The sequence below is a fragment of the Populus nigra genome, chromosome 1 (genome assembly GCF_951802175.1).
Source record: "Populus nigra chromosome 1, ddPopNigr1.1, whole genome shotgun sequence".
Taxonomy (NCBI): Eukaryota; Viridiplantae; Streptophyta; class Magnoliopsida; order Malpighiales; family Salicaceae; genus Populus; species Populus nigra.
The window spans coordinates 41239780-41255764 of record NC_084852.1 but is presented as its reverse complement, the minus strand read 5'-3'; the positions used below and the strand labels follow the sequence as shown (position 1 = coordinate 41255764).

General features: G+C 33.9%; 1 protein-coding gene and 1 pseudogene across 2 annotated transcripts; one reads left to right on the top strand and one right to left on the bottom strand.

The window, feature by feature from the left end:
* Positions 1–5381: 5381 nt before the first annotated feature.
* On the bottom strand, positions 5382–6562 carry LOC133682038 (DEAD-box ATP-dependent RNA helicase 47, mitochondrial-like; annotated as a pseudogene).
* Positions 6563–13004: 6442 nt separating this feature from the next.
* On the top strand, positions 13005–15483 carry LOC133677423 (heat stress transcription factor B-2b). 2 transcript variants are annotated; one of them, XM_062099492.1, is made up of 3 exons: positions 13005–13279; positions 13705–14036; positions 14140–15483. In XM_062099492.1, exons 2-3 carry the CDS (start codon positions 13743–13745, stop codon positions 14869–14871), a joined length of 1026 nt encoding a protein of 341 aa, XP_061955476.1. In that variant the 5' UTR covers positions 13005–13279; positions 13705–13742; the 3' UTR covers positions 14872–15483. The 2 variants fall into 2 exon arrangements, with proteins under 2 accessions (XP_061955476.1, XP_061955470.1); XM_062099486.1 differs by having other exon boundaries at positions 13005–13350.
* The last annotated feature ends 502 nt before the right edge of the window (positions 15484–15985 follow it).

The following is a 15985-nucleotide window of genomic DNA, read 5'->3' as shown; positions in this document are numbered from 1 at the left end:
CACCAATTTCATCCTTTAAAATTAAATTAGTTGATAATTAAAATTTTTATTGAATCTGGTCCAAGATTTAATGGGTTGCGAGTTTTAGAGATTATACTAGGTGTGGGAGGTTAACCCAAGTTTATGTTTTCTTATTTTGTATTTTTTTTTTATTTTTTTTTATATTTTTTTTTGTGGTTTACCTTCTATTAGGTTAGCCTCCTACAAATTATTTTTTCAATTTCACCCCTACCATTTTTAATATATAAATAACCTATAAAATTATAATTTTTTTATTTCAACCCCTATGATTTTATAATATTTTAAATTTGATTTTGATTCTTTTAATTGTTATTTATTTTATTTGGGATCATTTTTTTTATTTTTTTTTCAAATTTCATCTTCCTTGTGTTTTTTTTCTATCAAATTTTTTTCTTATTCTTTTTTTTTTTTTGCAAGTTTGTTTTATTAATTTTTTTCTATAATTTCATCCTTCAAAATTAAATTATTTGAGAAAAGCTTCTTGATTGAACCCTGATCCAGGATTTCATAGATTGCGTGTTTTAGATATTAGATCTAGTTTAAAATGTTCGTTCAAGTTTATTTTGTTTTTTTTTTTCCTTTTTTAACCTGATGCTTTCTTATTTTTTATGTTTTTTTCTTAGAGTTTTGCTTTGTTATTTGTTTTCAGTTTGCCTTCTATTGGATTCCGGGTTTATGATCAAGATCACTGATTTCAAAGGTTAACGCGGATTATTTTTTGTTTTTAAAAATTGATTTATTTCAATTCCATCCTTCGAACTTTTTTCCGTTCTATTCTTTTTACGAGATTATCCCAATTTTATACCAATAATCTTGGAGTTTTCGAGTTCACTTGATTTAGGGTTTTTTTCTCTACAGTTTCACACTATAATATTAGGTTGTTTGATAATTCGGATAGACTCAAGTTTGACTTTGTTTTACTTTTTTTATTGTTTTTTTATCAATGCATTTATTGTTATTATATTATTTTATATTATTTAAATTAAGAATTGAACCAATGACTAAATAGGTTTTTTTACTCCACCATATATAGTCAAATTCAATAGGTTTTTTTCCCCCGGTTTTAATGGTTATGGTATCCTTCACTTGATTGCGATATTATATATGATACACACATGCAAACTATTGTATTTATAAAAAGAAAAAAAATATGAATTTTCTTTTTAAATTAAAGCCCAAAATAATAACATAAAAAATAAACTCATTTACCAACCCAAATTTGCAATAATTTAATTATATCTTTCACATTTTACGTCAGGACTCAGGACTGCCTCATGTCCTTAACTTGCGTAATATATAAGAACGCGACTTTCTGTCCCTGAGGCTGCGTCGTCTTTTATTTTCCCAGTGTTTGCCTTTGACATGTATAACCATTTTGGAACGCTACACCAACAATAATGCACTTCCAGAAGATTATTATTATTATTATTATTATTATTATTATTGTTTGTCAAGAGAAATCTGTTCTTTCACTCAAACTCGACAAATTAGGTTTTCTCCCGCAAATCATGGTCGTACCACATTCCTAATCTTTTGTAAAAAGAAAAAAAATAAATCTGGCTACATCATTATCTATCCGATTATTTAGCGGGTAAGGAAAGGACTAAAATGAGAGCAAATATATACATTCAGATGGAAAGTATTAAGAATTATAAAAATAAAAATAAAAGGATAGAAGTAATTAAATCAATTCAAATAGAAAAGATTCAAAATTGTAAATAAGGAAGAATTTGAGAGACTCCTCGAGTTCTTTTTCAAATCCTTATCCTTATCTTCAAATCAAAGATATACTCGATCTCTCTCCTCCTCTTATTCATCGTTCCCTCATCTCCCCTTCGCGATTATCATGGAATGTTAAGGACTTACTCTCAAGTTTGGCTATAAGTGGATGGTGACTTCCACTTGGTCAATGCTTCAATCGCGATTATCATATGATTTGTACATGTTAATCTTTGTTTGAGATTTTGAAAAAATGTATTTATTTTTCATTTGATAAAATTAAGTTTAATTTTGTAACTTGGATGTTTTATAATGAAATAAATAATGGGTTATTTAATTGGCTCGTTTCACATTTTCTCAATTTTATTTTTTAGTTGAGAATTTTAGTAAATTTGGAGAAATTTGAATTTTTATAGAGAAAATTGTTAATGATTAAAGCGTACTATTAAAAGATATTGAATAAGTTTGAATTCAATCAATAATAGCTAATTAGTTGGGTAATGATAATTCATTTATTTCATATTATTAATTAGTACATGTTGTTATCAATATTCTATATAGATCTCATGTAAGTAGTGGATGATTGTTCTTTGATATATCGAGTTTCGCTTGAAGGTTTGCACATGATAGATTATTGTAATGGGGTTGAGAGATTTATTAATTATGAACTATCTAATCTGAAAAATATTAGTGGAGGTGATATTAGATATCCATGTAAAATATGTAAAATAAAGAGTTTCTTGATTCAAATGTTGTTACGATGCATCTTCTACAAAAAGAGTTCATGGAGAAATACTTATGTTAGTTTGCACACAAAGAACCTAATATTCCTTATGAGGCCATGGTAGAAAGGATAGTTAGTTCAACTTATAGTAATAGCAACGTGCATGGAGTTGTAAGTGATAATAGTAATCCTGATAGAAGTATGATGATAAATGTAATAAGAATGAATCAGGGTTATGCATGTGAATGCTTAATTGTAGATTAAGAATCAAATGTAGACACAACTAGGTTTTTTGAACTTTTAAAAGATCTCGATGAACCATTATAGGATGGGTGCACAAATCACAGTAAATTATCGATCATTGCATAAGTGTTCACTATCAAGTCAAATCATGGGCTGAGTGAGGCCAATTATAAAAGAATCATCAAATAAGTGAGAAACATTTTATTTGAAAGGAATAGGTTGAAAGAGAACTTCTATGCTAATAAATCTATGATGAAACCCCTTGACCTAGGATACCAAAATTTTGGCATATGTCCAAACTTTTGCATATTATACTACTATGAAAATACAGATTTTATCGAGTATAAAACATATGGGCATTCTCAGTATAAATTCAATACCGATAAGGGAAGAACTCTTGTTACACATAGAAAATTGAGATACTTCTCAATCAGACAGCAAATGTTATTCATATCTCCAAAGACTATTAAGCATATGACATAACATTATTCACGTGATAAGATGGATAAAGTCATGGTGCATCCTTCCGATGATAAAGCCTAAAAGTCATTTAATATGGTACATCCTTAGTTTTTAATGGAACTACAGAATATACATCTTGGGTTATGTACAAGTGAATTTAATCCATTCAGGTCATTTGTTGTACCCTATTCATGTTGCCCAGTGATACTCACGGTTTATAACTTGTCATCAAGAATGTGTATAAGGCCAAAGTTCATGTTTTTACTTAGAGTTATACCCAGTCATAATAGTTCAGGTAAGAATATGGATATTTTTTTTTGATCGTTAATTGATGAATTGAATCAATTATAGTCATTCAGGAATTTGATGAATAGTGTCTCAAGGAAACATAATTTTTAAATGAAGACATCTTTAAAGTGAATTATCAATTATTTTTATATGTATAAGATGGTTTCTGGTTAGAGCATGCATGTAACACTAGTATGTTCATACTATATAGAAAACAATAAGGCCTTCACCGTAACAGATAGTGGTAAATCATCTTATTTTTTTATTGCCAATTGAGGTTCTTGTCAACCGATCACAAGTACAGAAATGACTTTTTTATAGGTGGAGTTAAAAGACATTTTATGTTAAAATATATGAAATTAAAAAATTAAATCCACGTGACTCAACATGGGGCCTAAAAAGATTATGATCTCTATATGTATTGGGTTTGGAATCAAGGGTGAAGGATCTGACACCTTACCATACCTATATACATATAGGCTCAGCACATAGCTGAACCCAAGATAGATGAGTCTTGCATCTTGCCAAAATCGTATACATTTGGGCTTAGCATATAGTTGAACCAAAGACAGTTCGGTTTGACATCTTGCTAGATTCATATGCACTTAGGTTCAGCGTATAATTGAACCCAAGACATTTGAATCTGACACCTTGGCAGATCCACATATACTTAGGCTCAACACGTAGTTGACTTAAGGATATTTGGGTCTAGAGCCTTGCTAGACTTACATACACTTGGGCTCAGCACATAGCCGAACTTAAAGATGTTCGGATCTGGTGTCTTGCCAGACTCACATGCATTTGGACCAAACACATAGCTGAATCCAAGGATGTTAGTATGAAAACAATGTCAGGCCCATGTCACCTAAGCTTGGTGTCCAGCCAAACCTAAATACATTGGGTTATTACCGTGTTTTTTACCCTTTTAATCATGAACTTTTAAGCAAATATACATTGATACATCAATATGGTATATTTGTCAACAATTAATAATCTGATTTCTCTACTTCTGTATGGAGGTACTGCTTCATTGCATCTATTTTAGTGTTAGTTTATTCTGCTTTCCAACTCTTCGAAGTTGTTTGTGACAGCAAACACAGAGGCATCCTCATCTCAGACATGTACTCGGATTACATGAGCTTCATCCTTGATATAGTGCGGTTTCAGCGAAGCTTAAAACAACACTTGCAGTTCCTCTCTCAATGTTTTTTTTTTCCTTTTCTCTATCCGGAAAATATATTTCCTCGATGGCTAATATTTTTGCAAGCAAAGGTGGCAGGCTATCTTCTGATTTCTTCTAGTTGGGTAGCAATATTGGCCATCCAACAGATTGATAAAACTGCATCTATATATCTGGAAGGCGGTCATCATTTCCACGACCGTGTCGATTGTGACTTTCCTTGTCATTGTGATATGCACTCTGTTACCAGCTTCAAGCAATGTAAGAGAATCATCAGGTGACGCAGCTCGTGCCTGCTTAAAATCCTAGCATTCTTTCCTAATCACAACAAAACATCTCCGATTTGCATGTAGAAAAGGAATCCCCTTTACCGGCATGCCTGGTGTAATATATCATGCTCTGCTGCTTCTTCAATCGTATGAAATGCGATCATTTTCCTTCCTTTTTTTCCCAGGTTAAACATGATTGGGTGTTGGTTGTGTAGGTTGTTACTACTGGTTAATGCCCGGTAAATGAGTTGCTTTTGAGCTGTTTTATTTGAAGGTCATAATCATAGGCTTCATATGTGGTAACTATTGCTTTAAGCTCTAAAAGCAGAATATCTCATAGTAAGCTTCAAATTCAACATAATCTAGCTGCAACAAGCTGCTTAAGAAAACATTAGGGATTGACTATGCCCTAAAATATACCCGTTATCTTGATGGAAACAAGTAAAACCAAAAGATATAATGAGTAACCTATCCATCACCTTAAGGCCTCCGCCTGTTTCTCCGCTTTTCAGTGACAACAAGCTTGCCCTCTGTAAAATCGCATCAGGAATAGAGACCCCAAGCAGCTTCTGCAGTTTCTTCACAACAAACACTTCTGGCTCCTCGCAAATTGTCAACACTGGGCCCTTCCTACCAAGTCGGACAGTCCTGCCAGCTTGATGTGCATAATGAATTGGGTCTGTAGGCAAGTCAAGATTGACAACAAGATCACACTCTGGAACATCCGAACCCCTTGCCGCAAGTTCATTCGTTACAAGGACTCTCACCTGCCCACTTTTAAATTTCTTTAGAATTGTTGACCTACCAAGCTTGCCTAGATCCCCATGGAGCCCTTCAGCATTCATCCCACGAGCCTCTAGTTTGAAGACAGCATCTTTTAGTTGCCTTGTATGGTTCATGAAGGCTATCACAGACTGCGCCTCCAGTGCATGAACACATCTTCTCAAAGTATCAACCTTATGCTGCAACCGTGTGATGTTTCAATGCTGGAGGAAGGCTCTGTACCGTTGCCTGAGGCTGCAAATTTGAGTCTGAGCTTGAATTAGAAGTACGCCTGGACAGATAATCAGTTCCATGAGCAAGAGACTCAAGTGGAAAGACACTTTTTGCCTGGACAAGAAGTGGGTCACATGCTCAGTTCCTAGCAGCCCTGACGACAGAAAATGGCACTGTTGCTGATACCATGATAGGCTGACGATCAGCCCGTCTCGCAAGCGGACTTTTTTGTCCTCGAGGGTCTGCACCCGATCTGCTCCCTACATGTTCCAATATCCAGTGCATGTCCTCCTGGAAGTGAAATGAAAGAAGCTCATCAATTTCATCTAAGACCAAATAACGACAACCATGGGTATGAAGTTTGCCAGCTGCACCAATCTTTGCAATCCTGCCGGGTGTAACCACAACAATCAATGGCTTGTTTTTCTTTAAAGCTTTTTCCTGTCTTGACCGGTTTGCACCACCTACAAGCTGCTGAACCACTCTCTTGTTTTCATGTCCTAACAGCTTCTCAATCTCTCTCACTAGTTGCATACCTAGCTCTCTAGACGAAGCCACAATCACTACTTCTATCTCTGTTTTTTTCCGAGTTTCTTTATCGCCACTTGAAGATTTATTCTTCAGAGTTCCAACTTCAGAGACAGTATAGGAATAGACATTTTTGTATTTTCAATTTCTTAGAATAGAATAATTATTTTGATGTTCTTTGAAGATAAAAATAATTGAACTCACACAAGGTGTTTTTTATCATTTTATTTTGTTTTTTAAGTAATTTTTAAGAGTATTCAGGGGCATTGTTGTAAATTATATATATTAGATATAATTATTAAAAAAAACTATTGGCATGTGCCTTATGGACGGCCCTATGCCGTTCAAACAACGCGTAAAAGTCCGTCTAGATGCTAAATGCTGCCTTCCAGGGCGGTGGTTGGAAGATCTCAATGGCCTTTACACAGTGGTACGACATGTTTTCCTAGATTCATGGCGATTTGTTGCAAATAGACATTTGTTTTTTTTTCCCTTCTTATGCTCCTCGAGTTTTGCGTCACCCTCTGTAAAATTTTAAAACAACCCTTTTAATTACTATTTTTTAGAATAAGCTATAAAATTATAAATGTTTTTTTAATTTCACCCCTATTATTTTTTAATTTATAAATAATCTATCAAATTACAAATGTTTTTCAATTTCTCTCCCCTTACTTTTTTAAATATATAAATAGTCTATTAAATTTAAATATTTTTTAATTTCACCCCGTATGATTGTTTTTAATCTATCATTTTTTTATTATTTTATCTTTAAAATTTGGTTTACATTCATTCAATTGTAGTTTATTTTATTATGATTTTTTTTAAAAATTGCAATCACCTTAGATTTTTCTATCAAATCTTATCCTCATTATTTTAATTACTTTTGCAGTTTTTTAAAAAAAATATGTTTTTACTGATCTCATCCATCAAAATTAAAGTAGTTGAGAATTAAACTTATTGATTAAATCTTGATCAATGATTTCACGTGTTGTGATTTTTAGAGATTAAACCAGCTTTAAGAGGTTCACTAGGTTTAGTTGTTTTTTTTCTAAACTAATGTTTTCTGTTTTTTTTTTATTTTTTGGGTTTTTTTTGTTTTTTTTATAGTTTAATTATATTGGGTTAGCCCCCAACAATTTCTTTCTATTTCACCCTCTACCATTTTTATTTATCTAAAAAGAATTTATCAAATAACAAATGTTTTTCAATTTTATCTTCTATGATTTTGTTTATCTTTCAAATTTGGTCCTCATTGTTATCATTACAACTTATTTTGTTTGGGGTTATTTTTATTTTTTTAAAAAAATCATCTTCGGGTTTTTTTTTGTCAAATTTTATCGCTATTTTTTGTTTTTTTTCTTTTGCAAGTTTTTTTTATTAATATTTTCTCAACGATTTCATCATTTAAAATTAAATATATTAAGAGTTAAGTTTCTTGATTGAATCTAGGTTTAGGATTTTACAAGTTACAGTTTTTAAAAATTAGACCAAGTTTCGGAGGTTCGCCCGAGATTCCTTGATTTTTTTCCTTTTTTTTCTTTGTTTTTTCTTTTCTTATTTTCTTAGGTTTGATTCTATTGAGTTAGCCCTTTACAATTGTTTTTCAATTTCACCCCAATCATTTTTTAATCTATTAACAATCTATCAAATTATATTTTTTTTCAATTTCATCCTCTATGACTTTTTAATTTTTCAAATTTGATAGTAATTTTTTTAATTGCTATTTATCTTGTTTGAGATTCTTTTAATTTTTTTTCAAACTTCATCCTCGTTAGGTGTTTTCTCTCAAACTTTATCATAATTCTTTTTATTGTTTTCTTTTTGCTTTCACAGGTTTTTTATTAATATTTTTTTCAATAATTTCATCCTTTAAAACTAAATTGACTGACAATTAAGTTTCTTGATTGAACTCAAGTTGAGAATTTAATGAGTTGCAAGTTTTTAAAATTAAGCTAGATTTAGAAGGTTCGCTTGTATTTTCTTTGTTCCCTCCTTTTGTTTTTTAAGCTAATATTTTCTTCTTCTTTTTTGAAGCTTTACTTTTTTATTTTCTTGCGATTTCCTTCGATTAGCATACAAATGTTGAAAGGGAATGCATGTCACAAAGTCATATTAAGGAATGACATGAACAGTTACTCTTGTTTTTTAAGGGAATGCATCTCTTTTTCTTGCGATTTCCAATTACTTGGAACTTACATGAGTGAAATTGTTACCTCATAGAGGATATGATAACAGGGAAAAGGAAAAAATTAGGAATAAAAAAATATATCACAAAGCAAGAAACTATACAAAACAAAGGAAGTAAAGCATCCAAAATGGTACAGTGAAAGCCTAAGGTCAAAGTCATGTTGATGTTATAAAAGAGAAGAGAAGAGGAGAAGAAGAAGCAACCTACAAAACAGATGGCGGAACTGAAATGGAGGCAGAGAATAGCAGACCTTGTCAATTGTTGGAGAAAAGATGCATGAGCGGTCCTAAACCAGCAAGCGCAACCGAGAGAGCATAGAAAATGGCTAAACAAGCATCACGAAAGGCAACAACGTAGAAAGCCATACGAAGTTAAAAAGCAAAGATACGAAAACTTGGACAGAGCAAGCATAGAGCGAAGATAGCTTAATGTGGGATCAAAAAACAAAGGGAAAAGAGAGCTATCAAACGAAAGCAACGTATAGAAGAGGGAACCTCGCCAGCTATTAGAAAAAAGGCCAGGCAAAGTTGCGAGAGATTTCCTAAAACAGTAAGCACACCTGAGGGCGAACATCATCAAAAAGAAAACTAAAAGTTAAGAGCCTAAAGGCATGAACAACGAAGCAGCAGAACATACAAACTAAAGGAATCAAACCATCCAAATTAGGATAGCAAAAGCCGCGAGCAAAGTCAGCTTGATGCCGCAGAAAACAAAAAGGAAAGTAATCTGCAAAATAGGTGGTGCAACTGAAACCGAGGTAAAGAACAACAAACCTCATCAACGACAACCTAAAAGGAGCCGCAAAGGTGCAAGAGCTGGCACAAACCATGAAGCACAGCCAAGAGAGGATATGACAGTAGAAAAAGAAAAGGCTTAGCAATTATAAAAAAACTATTCATGAATGTGTTAGCAAGCATTGTATTTCAAGTAAGCATCAAATATAGAATTTGTTAGCATAGAAAATGACAGCAATTCATGCATTCCATATTGGTGAATGATGATGCAATGAAGCTTTTTCCCAGTTGGATAGCACAATTATTGCCCCAACAAACTTGAATGCTCAGGGTAGAGATCTCTTGTAGTGGTTTGAATTCACCAAGCTTGTAGGAATCACAGTTCATGGAAAGACACCATAGATGGAAGCGGCTCAAAATGGTGGCAAGACCACCCGTTTGAAGATCCTATAGACAATGAATCGAAATTAATTATTCCACTAAACAACATAGTACAACAACATCCACCAATATCGATATTTAACTTCAATTTGTACCTTCCACTACAATTATTATCTGCAGTGTCTATCTAAATCTGATAATGTCTCTTTTCTGAATTGTGTTGTAGATTAGAAGGGAGCTCAGCGGGAAAATGGCAAGCATCAAGCCCACATGCAGCAAGGACTTCAAGAAAACTATAAAGATTTCTATCGCAGTTCATAAGCATGCACTTTTATAACATGGTTGACATGCTTTCTTTTTGCAGGTGCTAAGATTTTACGGAAGTTTCAATGCGACAATCACAGGCATAACAATTCAAAACAGCCCACAATGCCGCCCTCAAGTTTGACAGCCCAGTAGGAGTCGCGGTGCATGCTCCTCCTCTCCCGAAGAAAGTTCAAACACAGATGGAAAGAACTCTGAAGGTGTGTTAATTATTCATAGCACTGATCTTGCTTGCGGTAATTTCGTTGATTGGAAAATATCCTATTTAATTAGACAACGTAGGCTGCAGGGTGAGCTTGACAAACAAACATAGGAGCCGAAGAGTCAAATAGTTAAGAGGTTCAGGCACTACAGAAATAATTTTTTAACACCTCATGTTGCTGTTGAAGTCAGACACAAAAGAACACCACATAATTTAGATTCATGGCATAGGATTCTCATACAGACATTGAATAGCCAAAATTTATTTGACACATGGCAACCTCCAGCCACCACACTTTGAGTAGTTGGGCTGCTACCTGACACGTATCATAACCTACATCGTTATCAAACTTAATATAAGATTAGGTTTTCGAACAAATTCCCCCATTTATTTTAGTTCGGCGCCATGAAAAAACACAGAATTCATTACAGGTCCATATTTAAAACCCAAAAAAATAAATAAAAGATGCAGCAATCAAACTCATCCTTTCTATAGCTTTCCCAGATTCGCCTTCTTTTCTTCTTCAAATTTGGCCTGGATATCAACCTTTTGTATAAAACAAACATCACAGCAGCAGCATTTACCAAGCATCTCAACAGTTTTAGATTATTTAATTTCAAAGTTAAATGAGTAATTTTACTGTATATTAAAAAATAAAATTACCAAACCGATCATGTACAGTTAGCAAAAAAAATTATATAATAATGAAAAAAACTATATTACTCTCAATATCTAGTTGAAGTTTTAAGGATCAAATATCAATATAGTAATGATGTAATATATATGTATATTAGGGCAGAGTAACTTTCCTTACATTTGTAGTTTTTTTTTTTTTTTTTGAATGAAATTACTCAACTAGTATCGTTACGTGTATGCTTGAGAGCTTTCAAAAGCAAACATTTCTTTTTTCTAAAGCACGCACGCCATAATAGAGTATTAGTATATTTGCCCGTGACATAATAGAATATTATTATATGTGCCGCGGAACACTCCGATTTGAATTATTTATTTTAACATTAAATCCAATCAAATAGTTTAATTTGAAAACTTGTAACTTAAATTTTAAATTAAACGGTATAGAAACTGATCCAAAGTGAATCATTTAATTTAATAAATTAAAAAATAACTTGGATAACCGGTAAAAACATGATATAATTTTTTTAAAAAAATTAAAATAATAATTTTTTTAATATTGAAACGATACCAAATTAGATTGATGTCGATCACCCTGCGACCTAGATCATAGACATCAATAAATTTAATAACTTTGTTGCTTTTAATTTAAATTATTTTTATTTTATTTTATGATAAAATTAAATGCTTGCAAAATCAAGCATCAACTCTAAAAAATATATTTATTTAAAATTATGATAACAATATAAAAAGTAGAAAAAAATAAACTATAAATTCAATTTCCTAACCAATCCAATACCAAAAAAGAATGAAATAAGAAAAAACAATTAAAAAATCAAAAAACAAACATATCAGGTTTGATGTGTAAACTAACTAAGCTCGTGAATTTGGGTAACCCGAGTCAATACATCAAACCCACAAACTATGTAATGGACTCTATTGAGATTAACTTTTTTTCTAAATTATTTTTTATTTAACTATATGATAACAAAAATAAAAGATTGTAAAATTGAACGTTAAATGAATACTAAGATTTTTTTTTTTAAGACTATGATAACCTTGTAGAAAGCAAAATGAAACAAATTATGAAACTTAATTCTCAATCAGCCCACTATCAAAGGATAAAAAAAAAAAGTTAAACTTGCTAAACCCATCAACAGGCTCATGAATTTTCTAAAATTTAATAACATGTTTTTTTAAAACTATTTTTTTAACTATATGATAAAGAGAAAAATAGATGAACATATAATCGAGTTCAATTGGTAAAAAAAAACCACTGATAAACCCATGAACCGAGACAACCAGGATTACTTTGCTAAACTAGCAAACCGGGTCATTGACTCCACAAAGTTAGTAATCTAGTTTTTTTAAAATTATTTTTTATTTAAATGAAAATTTTAAAATATAGATCATACCGTAATACTATAATATTTTTCTGATACTAATTTGATACTGAGATATTTTTTTAATACCGCAATAACCATATAAAAAATAAATCAAAATAAATTATCGACTCTAAATTTCTATAAATTAAAAAAATAATAATCAAATGAAAAAAAATATGGATTACTATTTTAATCCATATTTAATAATTAATAATAATACTTAATAATTAATTATCAAAACTGTAAGAAAATAAAAAAAATAAATCCTTGATGATTAAAGAGGTGTTTGGCTTAGGGGTATAATAATTTTTTTTTTGTGAAATTCATATAAAAAATATGTATTTTTTATTTTTATAAAATTAATTTATATTTTAAAAAAATTATATCTTTAAAAGAACCAACCAAATTTCCAAGCAAAAATACATACTAAATTAGGCTTTTAGGACATGAAAAGACACCACTTCCTTGATAACCGAGCCTTTGTGATGGAGAAACATGGGCTGGTATTGGGTTTGTCCATTATCAATAATATCCTACCACGATTCTTTCCAAACCCAATCAGTAAATAAAATTTGTGAGTGAAAAAAAACGATGACGTGTTGCTATTAAGAGAAACTTCTGGAAATGACCTAAAAAGAAGCCACCACGCACAACCTTCTGGCGCCTTCCTATCCGCTCCAATCCATCTAAATTATCTAATCTATGTGTGTACGTGGGGGCCCTTACCCTCTTTTGCCCTTTTAATTCCCTTTCCTTCTCGAACCCACGACTTTCTCTTTCCTCTCCTTATCATTTACTCCACCCAGAAACTTCTAGAAACAACAAAAACCTAACCCCACCCTCTCTCTCTCTCTCTCTCTCTCTCGCAATCTCAAATTCCAACGTCAATCTTCGCTACCTCCTATCGGTCGGCGGTTCTTCCATCCATGCCGTTTCATTAAGCCCTATCTAGGCTCCCGTCGAGTTTGATAAACGTCGCTTCGTGTATTTTCTGTTTGTTTGGTGAGAGAATTTCACCACCTCTGGAATATATAAGGAAAGATGAATCTGACATTTTTTTTTACTTTCTTCGGGTATGAATGACAATAATCTTACTGATTTAGTTCCTTGTTCTAGCACTTCTATATCGTTACCGGAAAAACAAGGAGAAACTGCAGGATATTTTGATATCTTAAAAATTAAAACCTCTTATGTTGTTGTTTCAGTTTTCATTGTTAAGGATGAGGAGGAGTAACTCATGTTATAATAGTTTTTAGCAGTTAAATTTAGCTTCGTCAAATTTTATAACAATTGATTTCCTCGCTTTTCTTTATTGGTTTTACTATCCTACGCTTTCTAGAAAAACCAAAGAGAGGATTGATACTGTTATTCTCTTTTCTGTATGTATCTTTCTTCCTTTTTCTGAAATATATTTCCTTTGCTTCCAGTCTTTTGTTAGGGTTCGGGATCTAATATTGAACCTTCCATGCCGCCATTGCCTGTGGAGCAAACCGGCGAATCACCCGCCGCATGTGGCGGCGGAGCAGCAGCTGGCGGACCACCATCAGGATCGGGAGATTCGCAAAGATCTCTCCCAACTCCATTTTTAACCAAAACCTATCAGCTAGTCGATGACCCGTCGGTTGATGACTTGATTTCATGGAACGACGATGGATCAACCTTCATAGTGTGGCGTCCTGCAGAGTTCGCTAGAGACTTGTTGCCTAAATATTTCAAGCACAACAACTTCTCTAGCTTCGTTCGCCAGCTCAACACATACGTAAGCATTTAATTTTACTCGGATTAAATCATTAAGTCGTCCTGTCTTGTTTGTTTAATTCTGCTTAAAGTTTTAGTTATTATTTTTATGCTATTTTTTATAGGGATTTAGAAAGGTGGTACCCGATCGATGGGAATTCGCGAATGACTGTTTCCGGCGAGGCGAGAAAGCACTTCTCCGCGATATTCAGCGCAGGAAAATATCTCCGATGGCGGCATCAGCTGTAACTTCCGCCTCCGTTACGGTCGCCGCCATCCCCACGGTGGCGAGAGCGGTTTCTCCTGCTAACTCTGGTGATGACCAGGGAATATCGTCCACGTCGTCTCCTGGCGGGGCAGGGACGGCGGGAGGAGCAAACTCGTTTCTCCGGACGACGAGCTGCACGACGACGCCGGAGATTCTGGAGGAGAACGAGAGGTTGAGGAAGGAGAACTCGGCGCTGAGCCACGAGTTGACTCAGTTGAGAGGTCTGTGTAATAATATAATGGTGTTGATGAATAATTACGCGTCCCCTCAGTTAGAGGGTAATAGTGGAAATAGCAATAATAATTTGGCGGAAGTCAAGGCCGCTTTGGAATTATTGCCGGTGGCGGATGAAGTGGCGGTTAGTGGTAGACCGAGGGGCGGAGCGGCGGCTACGGAGTCGGAGGTGAGCCCGAGACTGTTTGGGGTTTCTATTGGATTCAAGCGCGTGAGGATAGACGAGGAGGAGGAGGGTAATCGGCAACAAACGGAAGGGAAAGAGCACGAATCTGACGTTAAAGCGGAGCCGCTGGATGGTAGTTCAGGGAATTCAGATCACCAAGATCAACGGTGGTTAGATCTTGGGAAATGATAATGATGGTTAAGAGCTGATGGTGTGATCAGAGTGGAGCACGATGGGCACCACAGGAATTGGATCAGGAGATGGGTAGACGACACGTGTCTTAAAAGATGGGTCGCTTCTGGAAGTTGCATCTGTCTTTACGGAAAGGGAAAAGTCACCATCTTTTGGTTTGTTGGGAACTGAAGAGTCGGTTTTTTTAGGATGCGATGATGGTGGTGGGAGCATCAAAAGAAGTGGTTGGAGTGCCAAAACGGCGCCTCATGGAAACAAGATGGATAGATTCTCCAGAGCACGGTGATTGGTTGCTGCTGGAGAGGATCTGTCCCGTAGTAAACAATGATTACCAAAGCTTAAAGTAAGTTTTCGATTTAGTGGCTCCAGATTTAGATTTGTAAGTAGAGCAGGTTAAGAAGCTAGTCTTTAGCTTGTTTTGTTTCTTCTGTGTTGTGTTAGATGATTTTATACTTGCTGCTGATGCAAGTTATACATGGTAGATGTGCTGCTGACTTCCTACTTCAATGGTTGGTTGCTTTGCATGTCCTCTTGTAATATTCTACCGGCCATCTGCTGTACTCAATTGTGCATTATTATTATTATTATTATTAGTACTTTGGTTCTGAATTTTTGAATTTAGGATCTGAAGATCACTTCTAGTATAAGCTATTGGTCAGCTGTTAAACTGTAATGGACTCCCAAGTATAGACGTGCTTCTAGAACATGAGTTCTGTTACCACTTGCGATTGCTATTAGCATGAAGATCTCGGATCACGTGTTACTTTGCTACCTCTGTGGAAGCTTCTTCTTTTTTGTTCTGTTTTTTAAATGAATGAAAGCATCTAGTTAAACAAGAAAGGAACTCAAGTAGGGTTGAGTGTTTTCAAAACTACCTGGAAAAAACCTAATTTTGTAAACCTTAGTGCCACCGAGCTGGGTTGATTGTTTTAACTATGGTATCATGAAAGCCTTACTCCATGCTCATGATTTCATTTGAGTGGATTCAACAATCTCTCTCCATCCATACACCATAGATAGTTGAGCACCAAGCAAGTCTCAGCAGAGCTGACGTAAAAACACTAGCTACAAATTTAGCCTGGATTTGTCATCAGCAGTGGGAACAAGAAGG

Bases quoted from the DNA above. Each gene is read 5' to 3' on its own strand.
- LOC133677423 (XM_062099492.1), top strand. From the start codon at position 13,743: ATGCCGCCATTGCCTGTGGAGCAAACCGGCGAATCACCCGCCGCATGT. The intron at 14,037-14,139 runs GTAAGCATTTAA...TATTTTTTATAG, and splicing joins TTCGCCAGCTCAACACATAC to GGATTTAGAAAGGTGGTACC.